Source organism: Odocoileus virginianus, chromosome 13, assembly GCF_023699985.2.
Source record: "Odocoileus virginianus isolate 20LAN1187 ecotype Illinois chromosome 13, Ovbor_1.2, whole genome shotgun sequence".
NCBI classification, from domain to species: domain Eukaryota; kingdom Metazoa; phylum Chordata; class Mammalia; order Artiodactyla; family Cervidae; genus Odocoileus; species Odocoileus virginianus.
The window spans coordinates 47,005,691-47,022,012 of NC_069686.1; the positions used below are offsets into that span (position 1 = coordinate 47,005,691).

A 16,322-nucleotide genomic window follows, 5' to 3' on the forward strand; every position below is an offset into this window, starting at 1 on the left:
ATTTTATGAAAAAAATTGTCTTAGTATTTAATTTTTATTTGAATTATTCTTACTCTACCATCTACTGAATGGCATGCTAATTTGTACATTTCTTCTTATAACCAGATGATTCATGCAAATTGACTTGTGAAAATGGAGGAAGATGCATTTTAAATGAGAAGGGTGATTTGAGGTGTCACTGTTGGCCTAGTTATTCAGGAGAAAGATGTGAAATCAACCACTGTAGCAACTACTGTCAAAATGGAGGAACTTGTATGCCATCAGCTCTGGGTAAATAATTGAGTGGTATTGTATGTAAAAATAATGTGCAATTTTCCTTACATGTGAAAAATATATAGAAAATACTTAGTGTTGAATTATAACAAATATTACTCCTGGTGTCTTAATAACAAATATAAAAATTAAATCTAATAATTAATTCAACATAATCAGTGGCAATTGTTCTAAATTGAGTATATCAAACTTCAAATCACAGAAATTAACAATAATAATGATCACTATCTTGTGTTAAATGCTAATCATTGACAGGGCTCAGGGCTTATAGATATTCTGACTCTGGCTTAAAATGATGAGGCAAAATCAGTTTTACAAGCCTTATCTTTTTGACTCCAAAATATATATATTTTTAATCCAAGTTTGCCTAATGTTAAAAACTCATGTCATTAAAAATTAGATTTATTTGAAATATATATACATATTATAATATGTACATATTATATATATATACATATATAGGTATGTATATGTATATATATGTATACATATTATACATATAATATATATATGTAATATTATATACATATATACACATACATATATGTGTATATATGTACATACACATATATACATATTATATGTATATATTTCAAATAAATCTAATTTTTAATGACATGAGTTTTTAACATTAGGCAAACTTGGATTAAAAATATATATATTTTGGAGTCAAAAAGATAAGGCTTGTGTCTGTCTGCAATGCAGGAGACCCGGGTTCGATCCCTGGATTGGGAAGATCCCCTGGAAAAGGAAATGGCAGCCCACTCCAGTATTCTTGTCTGGAAAATCCCATGGACGGTGGAGCCTGGTGGGCTACCTTCCACGGGGTCGCAAAGAGTCAGACATGACTGAGCGAGACCTCTCCAGTATATACATATTATATCAGTATATCTTATAGTATCAAAAATTCCATCTAAATCAAAACCATTCTGTTGATACTACGTTATAGTATATTCAAAACACATTGCTTTGGAAACATCAGGTTACTACATATTTAGATATAAAAGAGATCCTTATTAATTTATGCTATAGCTATGCTAGAAAAAAGTGTTTTCTACAACTCATAAGTGAATGTTAACATATATTTCTCTACTGACTTGTATTACATTTAAAATATGTTCCTACTGGGAAAAAATTAACCCTAACACATAATAAAAATATAATTTTCAAATTCCAATTTTAGTGCAAAGGAGATTGTGCAACAATTAGAATGCAATCTATGCACATTCAGTTCTTTTACAATAAGTGCAGATTTAGATAGTCAGATGGAAAATCAATTTGTATTTCTTCACACCCCCTACATGGTTAATTTTCATCATACTTGAATTTTTTCACTGCTTCTATTGCTTAAGTTATTCTTTGTGGTATTTAGCATAAGGATAACTGAAAGAGCCATATGAAGAAGCATCTTCAATGGCGTTCAGGAGCAGCAAGCCATTTTCTGATTTACATTCTCAGAGTAAAAATGTTACTATTTCTTTGATAGTTTTACACTTATAAATAGTTTTGATATGATTAATTGATAATTAAGATAATTTGACTACTAATTAGAATTCTAAACAAGAATTCATCAGGTTGATTAAATTAAAAAAAGGCGTTAGGAGACTTACTACATATATTCATTCTGCCTGAGGGGGAGCCAGTTCACAAAGTATACTCTGTTGCCAGAGGAAAAGCTGTGTACTGAGACCTTCAGTGAATATGCAAATGAAAATCCACTGAATGTGAGGTAAGAGGGTGTGACCTGTAATTAGATTTTACAACACACATACTGCGTAGCTTTAGGGAAGATGCTTTTTTATGCAAATGAGGTGTTTAGTTTTATTATTTAGCTCTTAATTTTCTCATTAAGATGATCTTTGGGTTGCAACCAGATGAGTTTCTTATATTTATCTTTGGAAATATTTAAGCCAACGAAAGGGTTTGACACTCCAAACTATGGCTACCAATTCAACCTGAGATGGATCTAAAGAGTAAAATCTCTTTGAAACTTTGAATTTGCTATCCTGATGAGCTATATAAGGGCTTCCCTGAATCTGCCTGCAATGCAGGAGACCTGAATTAGATCCCTGGGTTAGGAAGATCCCCTGGAGAAGGGAATGGCAACCCACTCCAGTATTCTTGCCTGGAGAATTCCATGGACAGAGGAGCCTGGTGGGCTGCAGTCCATGAGGTCACAAAGAGTCAGACAGGACTGAGTGACTAACACTGTACTGTACTGTGACCTAGATATAAATACAGCAAAACTTTTAATGTTTCATTCAAATCATTTGTCCAGACCTTGCTGCATTCTTAAAATCCACAATATATCAAGTTTATCTGTTCATTTATCTAGAACCCATACATTATCAGGTTTAATATCCAGAGTATTAGATCTTGACTTACAGAAAGTACATTCAAAAAATATATATATTTCTAATTAGTAATGCAAATGATCTCCTCATATGAACTCAACTTGATATATAACCATGTAGTTATTATCTTATAGCAACAAATAATAATATGATAGTTAATTAAGTCTTTTACAATGCATTTTTCACTTTTAAAAATGTGGTTTTATAAAACATTGTTTGGTATTATGGACTGTAGAACCTCATTATCTCCACACAAATGTTAATTTGTAAAACAAATCCCAGTGGGCAGTTCATGGATTTATTCATTGTTGGTTTACTTACAGTTAAGCCTTTGGCAAATTCCTATGTGGACACTATATAACTAGGGTTTGGGGCAGCCTTAATTAAAATTTATAAGTTTATGACAGTTGTATATAACTATAATAATTGAACAAAGGAAATGTCACCAGTTAATTAAAGGCACACATCTGAGAGGCATAATTAAAATTCTGCTTGTAGGAATGAGTTTTTCCTCATTCCTTAAGGTTTTTGTAATGAAGAAAACTAAAACTAAAAATATATGAGTTGTATCTATATAGGAAGGTACTACAAAATAAAATAGTTTGACATCGACTATGTCAACAAAGGTCCATGTAGTTCATTTCTGTGACCTGCTCATAGGAAGATACATTTAAGATAAAGTTTGTCTTGGCAGAGCAATGGAAAATAGAGTAAATCATTGACTTATTCAGTCATTTTTTATGGAAAATAGAGAATAATTTCTGAAATTACTTTTCAACACTGCTACAGGAGGGTATTTATGTTATGTGCACAATTAATCTTCATGTTTACAAATATTAATTGTCTAAGATATGTTCACACTGTGATATTTTTCTTACTGTTACAGGTCTGTTATTTAGACTTTGAATGTTTATAAATGTTTATAAATGAATCAAGGTTTTCTACACAGTCAATTTAGAGGAATGGAGCAAGAAATTTTGTAAATTTGGGGCAATATTCTCAAATACTCCCACTCATAAAAGTTTAGAATTATGCATAAAGGGAGGCAATTCTAATTTGGAAAATTTGAAAATGTATAAAATTGGCTAGATGAAGAGGCAACTGTGCAATTTTTTATGGTAAGAAATGCATTCGTATTGAGCTATTTAAACAAATTCAACATGAAGATAGCAGAGGCCCTCTTTGTGGGGCTCTCTGTTACTTTGGGACTGAAAAATTTTATTCCCAAGAATGAAGCTGGAGGAAGGCTCCACTGAGGAAAGAAAAATTAAATGAAAGTCTTACTGCAATAGGAAAGGCCCTTATAGTAAAGTAGATGGAGATAAATTACTATCTCATTCATTCAAGATCTTTCTGTACAGGTCAATGCCCCAAATATGATGGTAGCATATATGACTGTCATCAATTATGATCAAGTTTGATAGCCCTGAAAGTGTTTGCTCAAAGGCAAATTCAGCTAGGAACTTGTGAACATCCTTGAAACATCATGAAACAGATAATGAAATTATATACTGATATCTCTCAAGTCACTTATTTACCTGGGATGTGAAGTACACAATCACTTAATTAATATCTTGATAAAGGTTGAACATACGTTTAAACAGTCCTTTGTTTTCCTTTCACTTTTTATTTAATCAAGGGCAGTTTTTAATTTAAATTAAGCTTGATGTCCTAACTCCTTTAACATATTAAATAGATAATGATTATATTTAGAAAGTACTAAGAGCTGGATATTTGGTTTTATTTGCTTTTTAAGAACCTAAGAGAATAAGTTGAAAGTATAAAATTGAAAACATAAAATAGTGCATATAGTTTAACAAATAAGTGACATAGGAATATGCAACTTTAACTAAATAATGTCACTTTTAGACACATGTTCCAAAGACTACATAATAAAAAACAAAATATTTGGAAGTGAAAATGTTCATAATATAATATTGGAGATAAAAACCTGAATCCAAGTAGTTAATATATAAAATATAGCATATCTAAAAGGTGAATGATACATGATAAAAAACACTGTAACTGAAAACTATATAATAGCAAAGAAAAATAGAGAAAAAATCACATTGTATTATAAAGTTTAAAAACACAAGAAAAAAGCTTGTTTATATAATATGGAAAAAAACACATAGGCAATAAATCCTTCATTACACATCTGTTGTTTTTTAAATGTTCCACCATGCTTTATTTTTAGAATCAGACAGTACTTATTAAAAATTAAAATAACACTGCTTATAATCATTGTCAGGATCATGACCATTTATATATATATATATATAGGGGCTTTTTTGCCAATATATATAGAGGCAAATATATATAGAGAGTTGCTTACTAAGTGCCATGCACTGTATTTGGTCCTTGAGTTTTTATAACAGACCTATGAGAGAATGAAAGTAGGATTCTCTCTAATTATGCTTCTGGCTGTGTAAGTCAAATTTACTGGTTCATTTGGACCATATGGTGAGAGCAACACTAAACTATTTAGTCTTATAACTCTCTAGGCTAGTGTCAGAAGCCTTGAGTTGGCTTACTTGTATTCATGGAAAAGACAAAAATGTTTCAATCTCATTTCCACAATGCTGGCTGAGAATGAACTTTCCAGAAGTATAAATAGATTGTGACCTACAATTTGAAACATGTCAGAATATATTAAGTACTAACTGGGAGGGAGCTCGATAAAGCCCAGTTCTTTCTTTTCCTTGTCAGACTTTGCTGCAGAGTTCTCTGTAACCTTTGTGATACTTAAGACAACCCGACAGCTTTAGTCAACTTGGTAAAATTATGTATAAATGGGCACTCACTTTCAGTCCAAGAAAACATTATATTAAGTGGAAAATAGAATGTCAAACCTCTTTATCAAAAAGGCTAGCGATTTTTTAAAGCATTCAAAACTTTTATTACTTGAATCTAAGTGAAAGTGAAGACAGATTTCACAAAGGAGAGTAGTCTTGGGGATTAGAGGTCAGGAGATGGGCTTTCTGATTGCATTACTGTAAGTAACTGAATAATGCTATGGTGATTTATCTCTCAGCTTATTATTTTATTCTGTGGGAAGAAGTAGAATGTAGCTTTTGCCCAAATAGTGAAGATGTTGTGAGTAAAGAATATGTACATTTTACATAGTACTTTCAGAGAAGAGCATTGAATGTAAATGTGTTCCAATATGTTCTGCAGCTTAAATGTCAATTAAATGCTTTTATTGCTCAGATAGAATGTGTATGTCAAACTAAATAATGACTGTATACATAGAATACTAGTCAGGTATAAAACATTATAACCAGGGACAAAAATTTACAAGCACAAGATCAAGTTAAATAGGGTAAGCAGCATGGTTCACATACACAAATAAGTGTGAATTAAAGTAAATTGCTTAAAGAGAACAAACCAATGATGTTCACTAGCAGTATCTACCTATCAAAAATAATGAGTACAGTCATACCCTCTTAAGAAATTCACATGTTAAAAAAAAAAAAGAAGTTCACATGTAATTACTTTTGCCAACATTCCTTTATGGCAATCGATCAGACATTTTTTTCTTAAACACATATTTTTTAAAAAATTTTATTGAAGTATAACTAATTTATCACGTTGTATTAGTTTCAGGTATACAACAAAGTCATTCAGATATATGTATATTCTTTTTGCTTATAGGTTACTACCAAATATTTAGTAAACCACACATTTCAAATGGTGAGTTTAGGTAGAAAAAAAGGGTTATAATTTATTTGTTCAATAGTGAGCAGAAAGGTTATTTTGCCTACTAAAATTATATAATATCAATTAAATCAAACTGATGAATAACATTTTTATAACCAACTTAAAAACTGTTTGTTAAATAAGCCTAGCTTTTAAAGACACACAGTATTATGCAAAGTTATTGAAAAGTATGCCTTAATAATACATATACCTTAATAATAGTCAAATGAAAATACATGCTTTTAGAAACCTATTACTTTTAGTCAAGCTACCCAGAAAATTTTGCTCTAAAATTACTAAATATGTAGTAATGCTATATTGAATATACATTCAATAAGTATACCATTTTGAAAATTTTACAAACATAATTATTGTCATGTTCATTATAGTGGCTACTGTAACTGAATTATTAATTCAAATGTCAAGGATTCTTGTAAATTCCTACATTGTAATTTTACTTAAATTGAAACAGTCTATGTGGCATATTTTAGATGTAAGCTAGTGAGTTTGATTAAATAAGAAAACTAATTTGAGAATCTATATTATGTCAGTTCCCTAAGACATCATCTATGATCACTGAAAATCATCAGCATTGTCTCTGCTCATATCAAGCAAATTACTGTGAGTATATAATTAAAGATGTTAAAGATTCATTTATCTAGATATAAATCATAACCATGTCATATAAAGTCAATGGTCATTTATCAGGGATTACTAATAAATTTTTATAAAATCTATGTAATTACTTATCTATATAATAGAAAAGATTTCATTGTCATTATATTAAAATATGCTATGTTGAATTGATATATATAGACCTACAGGTACATCACCTGTAGACATTTTTTGTTCAAAAGAATGAATATAAAAAAAAAAAGAATGAATATGGGAAAAACATGCATCAGGAATCCATATGGAGTTTCTTAACAGAGGCAAATATAATACTGATAGTAATGGCAAAACCAAATACTAATATTACTGTTAATAATAAATCTATCGATTATTGAGTACTTGTTATGTGGCAGGTATTCTGCCAAGTGTTTTACCAGCATGTGGTAGGCATTGCTCTCATTTTATAAAATAAGATGCAGAGTGAAATCCAGTGAGGAAATCTAAATTTTCCAAAGCTGCATAATTAATAAATATCTAACAAGGTTTCTTTCTTAGGTCTACCTGACATTTTTAAAAAAGGAATTCAACTTTATACCAAATTTATTTAATTACTATTAAATAGTCTTACAAAGGGCTTCCCTGGTGACTCAGATGGTAAAGAATCTGCCCAAAATGTGGGAGACTTGGGTTCAATCCCGGGGTTGGGAAGATCCCCTGGAGAAGGGAATGGCTACCCACTCCAGTGGACAGAGGAGCCTGTTGAGCAGCAGTCCATAAGGTCGCAAAGAGTCAGACGTGACTGAGCGACTAACACTGTGCTGTATTCTTACAAAATATTTTAGAATCAACCATTTTTATTGAGACTGTGATTTTTGCTATATAAGTGCCATGCAAGAACAATGAAATTTAAAGAACTCTCTGAAATTCCAAGGTATTTCCATTTTTTCTTTTGAGCATTATCATAGACTATAGTGATTGTAGTTTTGTATTTACCATATTTGACATCAGTTATTACTGGTAGCTAGTTAAATTTCTATTTTATTATTAATTTACGTTGTATGAAAAGTTGGTGCAGCAGTTTTAAGATATAAGTAACTAGGGACTTCACTGGTGGTCCCATAATTAAGACGTCACCTTCCAATGCAGGGGGTGCTGTTTTGATCCCTGGTCAAGAAGCTAGAATCCCGCATACCTCATGGCCAAAAAACTGAAACGTAAAACAAGTAATACTGTAACAAACTCAATAAAGACTAAAAATGGTCCACATCAGAAAAAGTCCTCTAGAAAGTTATAAGCTTTCATTTATTTATAAACAGAACAACATAACTATATTGTTATTGTTGTTGTTTAGTCACTAAGTCGTGTCTGACTTTTTTGTGACCCCATGGACTGTAGTCTGCCATGCTCCTCTCTCCATGGGGTTTCCCATGAATACTGAGTGGGTTATTATTTCCTTCTCCAAGGGAGCTTCCTGATCCAAACATCAAACCTGCATCTCCTGCATTAGCAGGCAGATTCTTTACTACTGAGCTACCAGGGAAGCCCAATGTAACTACATTGGTCTCTATGTATTATATGTGTACATCTAGCAAGATACTTTGTTAACATACAGTGTGGACCTGAATGTGGCACTGGTAGAGCTTCTAGTCTAGTGAAATCATGTGTGTGCCCCTGAGGACAATGTTTATAAGAAGAATTTTCTTTTTTCTTTTAGGGAGTCATGGGAGGAATAGATTAACCTATTGAACAGCTAGAGATATCCTTGCAGGGACATAAAACAGAGTGAAAATAGAGGTCTTGAAACTTAAGGAGAATGAACCCAGAGTCAGAAAATCAAGACCAAGACATTCAGATAGAGAGATGATTATCCCAGCTGAGAAACTGAGTCACATCACCAGAAAGAGACTTGGACAAATATTTTTTGTTAGACAGAAAAAGAACATAAATGCAATTGTTAAAGAGCAGTCAGAAAAAATACAGAGAAATCAACAATGCTAGTGTCTTAGAAGCCAAGTGGAGAGAAAATTTTCAAGTGTAGGTATTTAATAAACGTAAAATTATGGAGAAAATTTGAGGAGGAGGATGATTGAGAAGAAATCAGTGGATTTAGCGATCAAGACATTAAAGGGTAGCTTTGCAAGGGTACATCAATACACAATAAAGACAGCACCAACATTAACTTCTCCATTCCTAACCCTTTCTTACCAAGAGGGAATCAGAAATGATTGCATGAGGAACACTTACATATTGAGAGATCTGGCCTCTCTTCAGAGAGAACAAAGAGATGCAACAGGTTAAGTGTATTAAAAAATAAAACTACAAACCAAGTGAAGGATTAGAGTGACTTTATGTTCAAAGATTTGTCATATATTGGTAGAGTTGAAAGCAGTAAGTGTAGGTTTCTTTTGAAAAAAGCTTGAGAGTGTACCAATATTTGAGGTTATACAAGTATTAGTTTTGTTTTTGTCTCTGTGTGTGTTCTTTCTTTTAATGGGTAGGGTCAAGCATGTTTGGAAGGAAAAAAGAGAAGACTCATTCATCAATGTTTGAAAAATGTAGAGTGTGAGGTAAAGTTGGTGTCGAATTCCTGTTTTACCTCATCACTGCCATACAAATATATTCAAATTTAACTGTATCTGAAATGACTAATGGAGATAGAGTGTGTAATATAAGGAAAATTTCAGAATGATTTTTCTAAAATGTTTCAGTGTCTTTGTAGATGGGGCCACTAAGTCATACTTGTAAGCAGTGAATGTCAGAAGGAATAACAATAATATTCAGAACTAAAACGTAACTGAGTGCCTTATGTACCTGGCACAGTTAGACATATTTCTCGCTTTTTCTCTCTGATTCTGCACAACAGCCTCATGAAGTAGGTACTATAATTAGCCCCATTACACATGAGGAAATAAACAGAGCTGATATTTGCCCATGGTCCCACACCAGTGACTGGCATAGATAGTCTATAAATCCAGGCAGTCTGACAGCATACACTATTAAAGTCTGAGCTAAGAATGCTGTAGAAAGTAGTCTGATTAGAGCCAGGAAGCTCTTCCTCTCACTTCTTCCTCATGTCAATTGATGCTCTTTCTGATTGAAAATAAGTTTTAAAGCAGGCTGTCAACTCCCCATGTATCACTGCTATAAATCTCTATTGATATCTTAGTCATTGTAACAGTACTGTTTCCTTTTCAAATGTCAAAATCTAATTCAGCTACCTAAAAAATCTTTATAAAATGAACCCAATGCAGCTAGTTAGTTAGGGTGTACCCAGAGAAGTTCTTGGAAATATTAGATGGAGCCCATTATAAAATTCTGCAACAGATGGTTCATTTCCCATCAGCAAACCAAAGATCAGCTATATCACCGCACTGTTTCAAGTTAGATAATATTCTCTTGAATTTGAAGATTTATACTTGTCAAAAATAAATCTTCTTTTCAAAGGAAGAGGAAGAGAAGCTTTTTGAAAATAAGTCAGATAGATTTTAAATGATGTGAAGCATATGCTAGGTGGAGGACAACCTGGTCACTCTGCCCTTGTTTCAAAACAGCTGTAGATGAGACGAAAGCATGGTGTCATTTCTCTGAGTAACTGGAACAGAGGAATTTTCAAGTGCCTTAGTAGATTGGGTTTATTTCTTTCAAACTTCTATCATTTTACAATATTTTTTCACTCCTAGTATAAAAAAGAAAAAAAAAAACCAGGAAGTAAGGTAGAAAAACATAAATCTACAATATCTATCTTCATAAGGCATTTTTTCTGATTGCCCTAATGCATTTTGATTTCTCCTATAATTTCTGTGCTTCCCTGGTGTCTTGGGAAGTAAATAATCTGCATGCAATGCAGGAGACCCAGGTTCGATCCCTGGGTTAGAAGATTCCCTGGAGAAGGGAATTCCAACCCACTCCAGGATTCATGCCTGGGAAATCCCATGGATGGAGGAGTCTGGTAGGCTATGGTCCTAGGGCTTGCGAAGAGTCAGACACGGCTGAGCACCTAACACTTTGACTTTGACTTTTGACATACTTTCTGTACTGTTTGTTTCACATTTAACTCATGATTATTTGTGTTCCTGATTATATGTTCTGTTTCTCTGTAAGTCATCCATTGGTCCCTGTTGATTTAGAGTTATTACCTCTTTTATTCAAGGCTTTCATTTTCCTTAGTGATCATGTTCTAACAATCATCTGTCCTCTTCATCTTCTACCACTATTTATTCTCTTGTTTATGTCTCTTACTTTTTAACTCAGCATTGTTCCAATGAAGATAGTTTGCCTGTATGTAAGCAACAGCTGGAAAATTCACTATCTTTAAAAGAAAAATATTTGGCTAAAAGTTTTAAAACTGTTTTCTGGTAATAAATAAATATGAGGTTGCTCATCTTTATTATGTATATAATTTACCTTGTTTCTCAACCTTTTAGTAGGCATTTATTTGCCACCAAACTAAAAACATGTATAAATAAGTTTTAAAGCAATGGTTACCCACTGTAAAAATGTATATAACTTTCTTCATTGAGAAGCAATACCTTCTAGTGTTTATAAATGTGTGGAGTCCTTTAAAAGTAAAATAAATAGTGGACCTTCAATTCAAAGTCCAATTGTGGACTTTCATTCATTTTATTTTATTCATTTTAAGAATAATAGTTTTCAAAAATATATATGTATAGAACTGTCCTTCAATGTAGAATCTATGGCAACAGCATAAAAAAACCAACTCTTATCATTTTCACACTTCAAGTCTTAGCCCTTGTCCTCATGCATTTTGCTGACCATTTTAATTATGTTGCTTGTCTATTATGGTGAAAGAGGAGATGGTTGGATATTCTCTGATACTAGATAATGGAATGACATTTTCTGAGTCATAGTTAATTGAGATCTATAATTGAATTTCCTTTTTATTCCCTTTTATGTTGTGTGTTAATATTTTTACAGCCTCTAAACTTGATTCTGCCCCCATTACAAATGGCAGCCTTTCATTTTGCTTTGTTGTCCTTCACCTCTCCTGTAGACCAAGCCCTGGACTTCATTTTCTACTCAGTTCTTGACAGTCCAGGCAATTAGAGAGACTTTCTTGCTGTAACAGTTAATTGTGTTATGCTCTAAACACTTGAAAGAACTATTCACCTTTCATTATGATGTAAGTTCCCATAGAACAAATAAAGATATCCAAAGAAGGTCTGTAAGATTTGCTAGTGTGTACTGTTAACATTAGATTTCTTAACTCATCTTAGTAGACTGCAAATGACAGCCCTTTACTATGAATAAAGATATAAAATGAAATAAAATAAGATTCAGTAAGTGCTTATAAACTAAATGTAATATATGTATTTATTATATCAAATAAAATAACTCATGTTCATAAATCTTATTATAGATGATATGACTACTTTAAATTTATTAAAATATTTACTTATAATAAACTTATACTCATATTTTATATAGTTATAGCAGTGATTAGTACATGATGATTGAACACTATGAAATATGATTGTCTCTATTTTATATTTTAATGGCCAAAAGAATCTGTATTACCACATGAGTAGAACAAAAATAATTTAAAAAGCAAAATGACATTATACAAATGAACTTACAAAACAGAGACTCACAGACTTAGAAAAGGAACTTATGGTTGCTGGGGGGAAGTGATAGTTAGGGACTTTGGGAAGATCATTACACACTGCTATATTTATAATGTATAAACAAGCACTTGTGGTATAACAACAAGGACCTATGGTGTGGTAGAACTCTGCTCAATGTTATGCGCCAAGCTGGATAGGAGAGGAGGCTGGGGGAGAATGGATGCATGTATATATATGGCTGAGTTCCTTCACTGTTCTTCTGAAATTATACCACAACATTGTTAGTTGGCTATACCCCAATATAAAATAGAAAGTTTACATTTTTTAAAAAAAAGTAAAATGGGCATGAAAAGAGAAGTACAAAAGAATAAGATAAGCACTTCAAAGCATAAAATACACGTATGCATATAGAATTGTTCATAAAATGAGCTCTGACCATTTTACCCAATATAAACTTGAGTTATCTTCTAATCTACGTTTTGTTGGAACATGGGAAAGCTAGGACCCAAAGAGGTCATGTTACTGTGTAAAGTCACAGAATAAGCAATGGACAAATTTTTCCCAGAATACTGACTTCCTGAATCTTACTTAGCAAGGATTCCATGTCGGTAAACAATTTTGTCAACTCATTTTCTTTTCATTATTTTTTTTTCAATAGGGAGACCCACATGCAGCTGTGCGCTGGGGTTCACTGGACCAAACTGTGGTAAGACAGTCTGTGAGGACTTTTGTCAAAATGGAGGGACCTGCAGTGTTACTGCTGGGAACCAGCCTTATTGCCACTGCCAGCCTGAACACACGGGAGACAGATGTCAATACTGTAAGTAAAAACAACACCCGTGAGGCAGTATGACAACATGCCGTAAGGTGTTCACTAAGTCATCTCACCACCTCAATTTCAGCCAACCCCTAGTTTTCAGGTCCACCCCCTCTGACACCCCATATCTAATCATTCTTTTCATTGTTCCTCACCCATCTCTTATTTTAAAGATTCTGTTTCTTCTTTTTTTAGCTTAGATTCCACAGTCCATCATTATAATCATTTACTCCCTCCTCCCCTCTCTTTTGCTTTCCTAGTAAGCCATAACCATTGCTAAATCCAATTCTTATCTGTCCTGAACTGGCACCTTACTGCTGAATGCAACTGGAAAAACAACAAAAAAAGTTTGACTGGTCTAACTGGAATTTTTGTCACTAATGTCACATGGGCACTTACTATGGTTTCTACTGTATTTCATGAATCCATTCACCCTTCTAGACATCTCTGTCACATCTTCTCTTTGCCCCTCAAACCCCCAATACCTGTGCCCTAACTTTATTCCCAGCCTATTTCATTACTTAGGTGGTGCAATGGTAAAGAATCCATCTGCCAGTGCAGGAGACTCAAGAGTGTGGGTTTGATCCCTGAGCCGGGAAGATTCCCTGAGTAGGAAATGGCAACCTGCTTCAGTATTCTTGCCTGGAAAATTCCATGGACAGAGGAACCTGACAGGCTACAGTCCACGGTGTCACAAAGAGTCATACACAACAGAGTGACTGAACACACACACAGAGATACACACAAAATGGCCCCAAGCTCCCACCACCATATCCCTCAAGCTATTTTGTCCTCTGCTTCAGCTTCTGTCTTCTTTCTTATGACTAGGGACCCTTACTGTATCTAATGCTATCCTGTCCATTCCTAGTTTAAACGCCTCTTAACTATTCATTGTTGTTTAGTGGCTAAGTCATGACCAATTCTTTGTGACCCCATGGACTGCAGCACACCAGGCTTCCCTGTCCTTCACTGTCACCCAGAGTTTGCTCAAACTCATGTACATTGAGTCGATGATGCCATCCAAACATCTCATCCTCTGTCACCCCCTTCTCCTCCAGCCCTCAATCTTTCCCAGCATCAGGGTCTTTTCCAATGAGTCAGCTCTTCACATCAGGTGGTCAACGTATTGGAGTTTCAGCTCAGCACCAGTCCTTCTAATGAATATTCAGGGTTAATTTCCTTTAAGATTGACTAGTTTGATCTCCTTGCTGCCCAAGGGACTCTCGAGAGTCTTCTCCAGGACCACAGTTTGAAGGCATCAATTCTTTGGCACTCAGCCTTCTTTATGGTTCAACTCTTACATCCATACATGACTACTGGTAAAAAAAAAAACATAACTTTGACTATACAGACCTTTGTCAATGAAGTGATGTCTCTGCATTTTAGTATGCTGTCTAGGTTTGTCATAGATTTTTTTCCAAGGAGCAAGTGTCTTTTAATTTCACGGCTGCAGTTACTCTCTGCAGTAATTTTGGAGCCCAAGAAAATAAAATCTGTTACTATTTTAACTTTTCCCCCACATATTTGCCATGAAATGATGGGACCAGATGCCATCATCTTAGTTTTTGGAATATTGAGTTTTAAGCCAGCTTTTTCACTCTCCTCTTTCACTTTCATCAAGAGCTTCTTTAGTTCCTCTTCACTTTCTGCCATTATAGTGGTATCATCTGCATATCTGAGATTGTTGATATTTCTCCAGGCAATCTTGATTCAAGCTTGTGATTCACCCATTCCAATATTTTTCATGATGTACTCTGCATACAAGTTAAATAAGCATGGTGACTATGTACAGCCTTGATGTACTCCTTACCCAATTTTGAACTGGTACTCATAGGCACATCTTATACAACTGTCCCTCTTTCTTTTGCTTTATCAATATTTTTTCACTGCCTAGTCAAGGCTATGGTTTGTCCAATAGTCATGTATGGATGTAAGAGTTGGACTATAAAGAAAGCTGAGTGCCGAAGAATTGATGCTTTTGAATTGTGGTGTTGGAGAAAACTCTTGCGAGTTCCTGGGACTGCAAGGAGATCCAACCAGTCCATCCTGAAGGAGATCAGTCCTGGGTGTTCATTGGAAGGACTGATGTTGAAGCTGAAGCTCCAATACTTTGGCCACCTGATGCAAGAGCTGACTCACTTGAAAAGACCCTGATGCTGGGAAAGATTGAGGGCAGGAGGAGAAGGGGATGACCGAGGATGAGATGGTTGGATTGCATCACTGAATCAATGGACATGGGTTTCGATAGACTCTGGCAATTGATGATGGATGGGCCGGCCTGGCATGCTGCGGTTCATGGGGTCGCAAAGAGTTGGACATGGCTGAGCAACTGAACTGAACTGAACTGAATCCTTTCTTTAAAAACTCCTTTGTGCTCACATCCCTTTCTATATACAACTTTATTTCTCTGCTCATTGTTTGTTTTTCTAATTAAAATATAGTTGTTCTATAATATATTACAGCATAATTATTCAGTAATTTTTAGATTATGTGCCATTAAAATTTATTACAAAATAATGATTATAACTCCCTGTGCTGTATGAGGTATCCTTGTTGCTTGTGTATTTTATACATAGTAGCTTATATCTCTTAATCTCAGACCCCTATCATGCCCCTTCTCCCTTTCCTGTCCTCACTGGTAACTACTAGTTCATTTTCTATATCCATGAGTCTATTTATTTTGTTATATGCATTTATTTGTTTTATTCTTTAGATTCCACGTACAAGTGATATCATACACTATTTGTCCTCTGTCTGTCTTACATCACCAAAATTAATATTCTCTAGGTTCATCCACATTGCTGCAAATGGCAGAATTTCATTGTTTTTCTTGGCTAGCATTCCACTGTATATAGACATTTTCTTTATTCTTCTATTGATGGACATTTGGGTTGCTTCATCTTATATGTTATAAATGGTGCTGCTGTGGACATTGGGGTGCATATATATTTTCAAATTAGTGCTTGTATTTTTTTTTTCCAGATG

The 16,322-nt window shown here is 33.9% G+C and overlaps 1 protein-coding gene across 1 annotated transcript in view; it reads left to right on the forward strand.

Annotated features, from left to right (window-relative positions):
• Nucleotides 1–16,322, forward strand: part of LRP1B (LDL receptor related protein 1B) — a 2,064,747-nt gene that overhangs the window by 1,957,184 nt on the left and 91,241 nt on the right. The window contains 2 exon segments of the mRNA XM_070476260.1: nucleotides 106–270; nucleotides 13,179–13,340. Of these exon segments, the coding sequence (XP_070332361.1) occupies nucleotides 106–270; nucleotides 13,179–13,340 (327 nt within the window).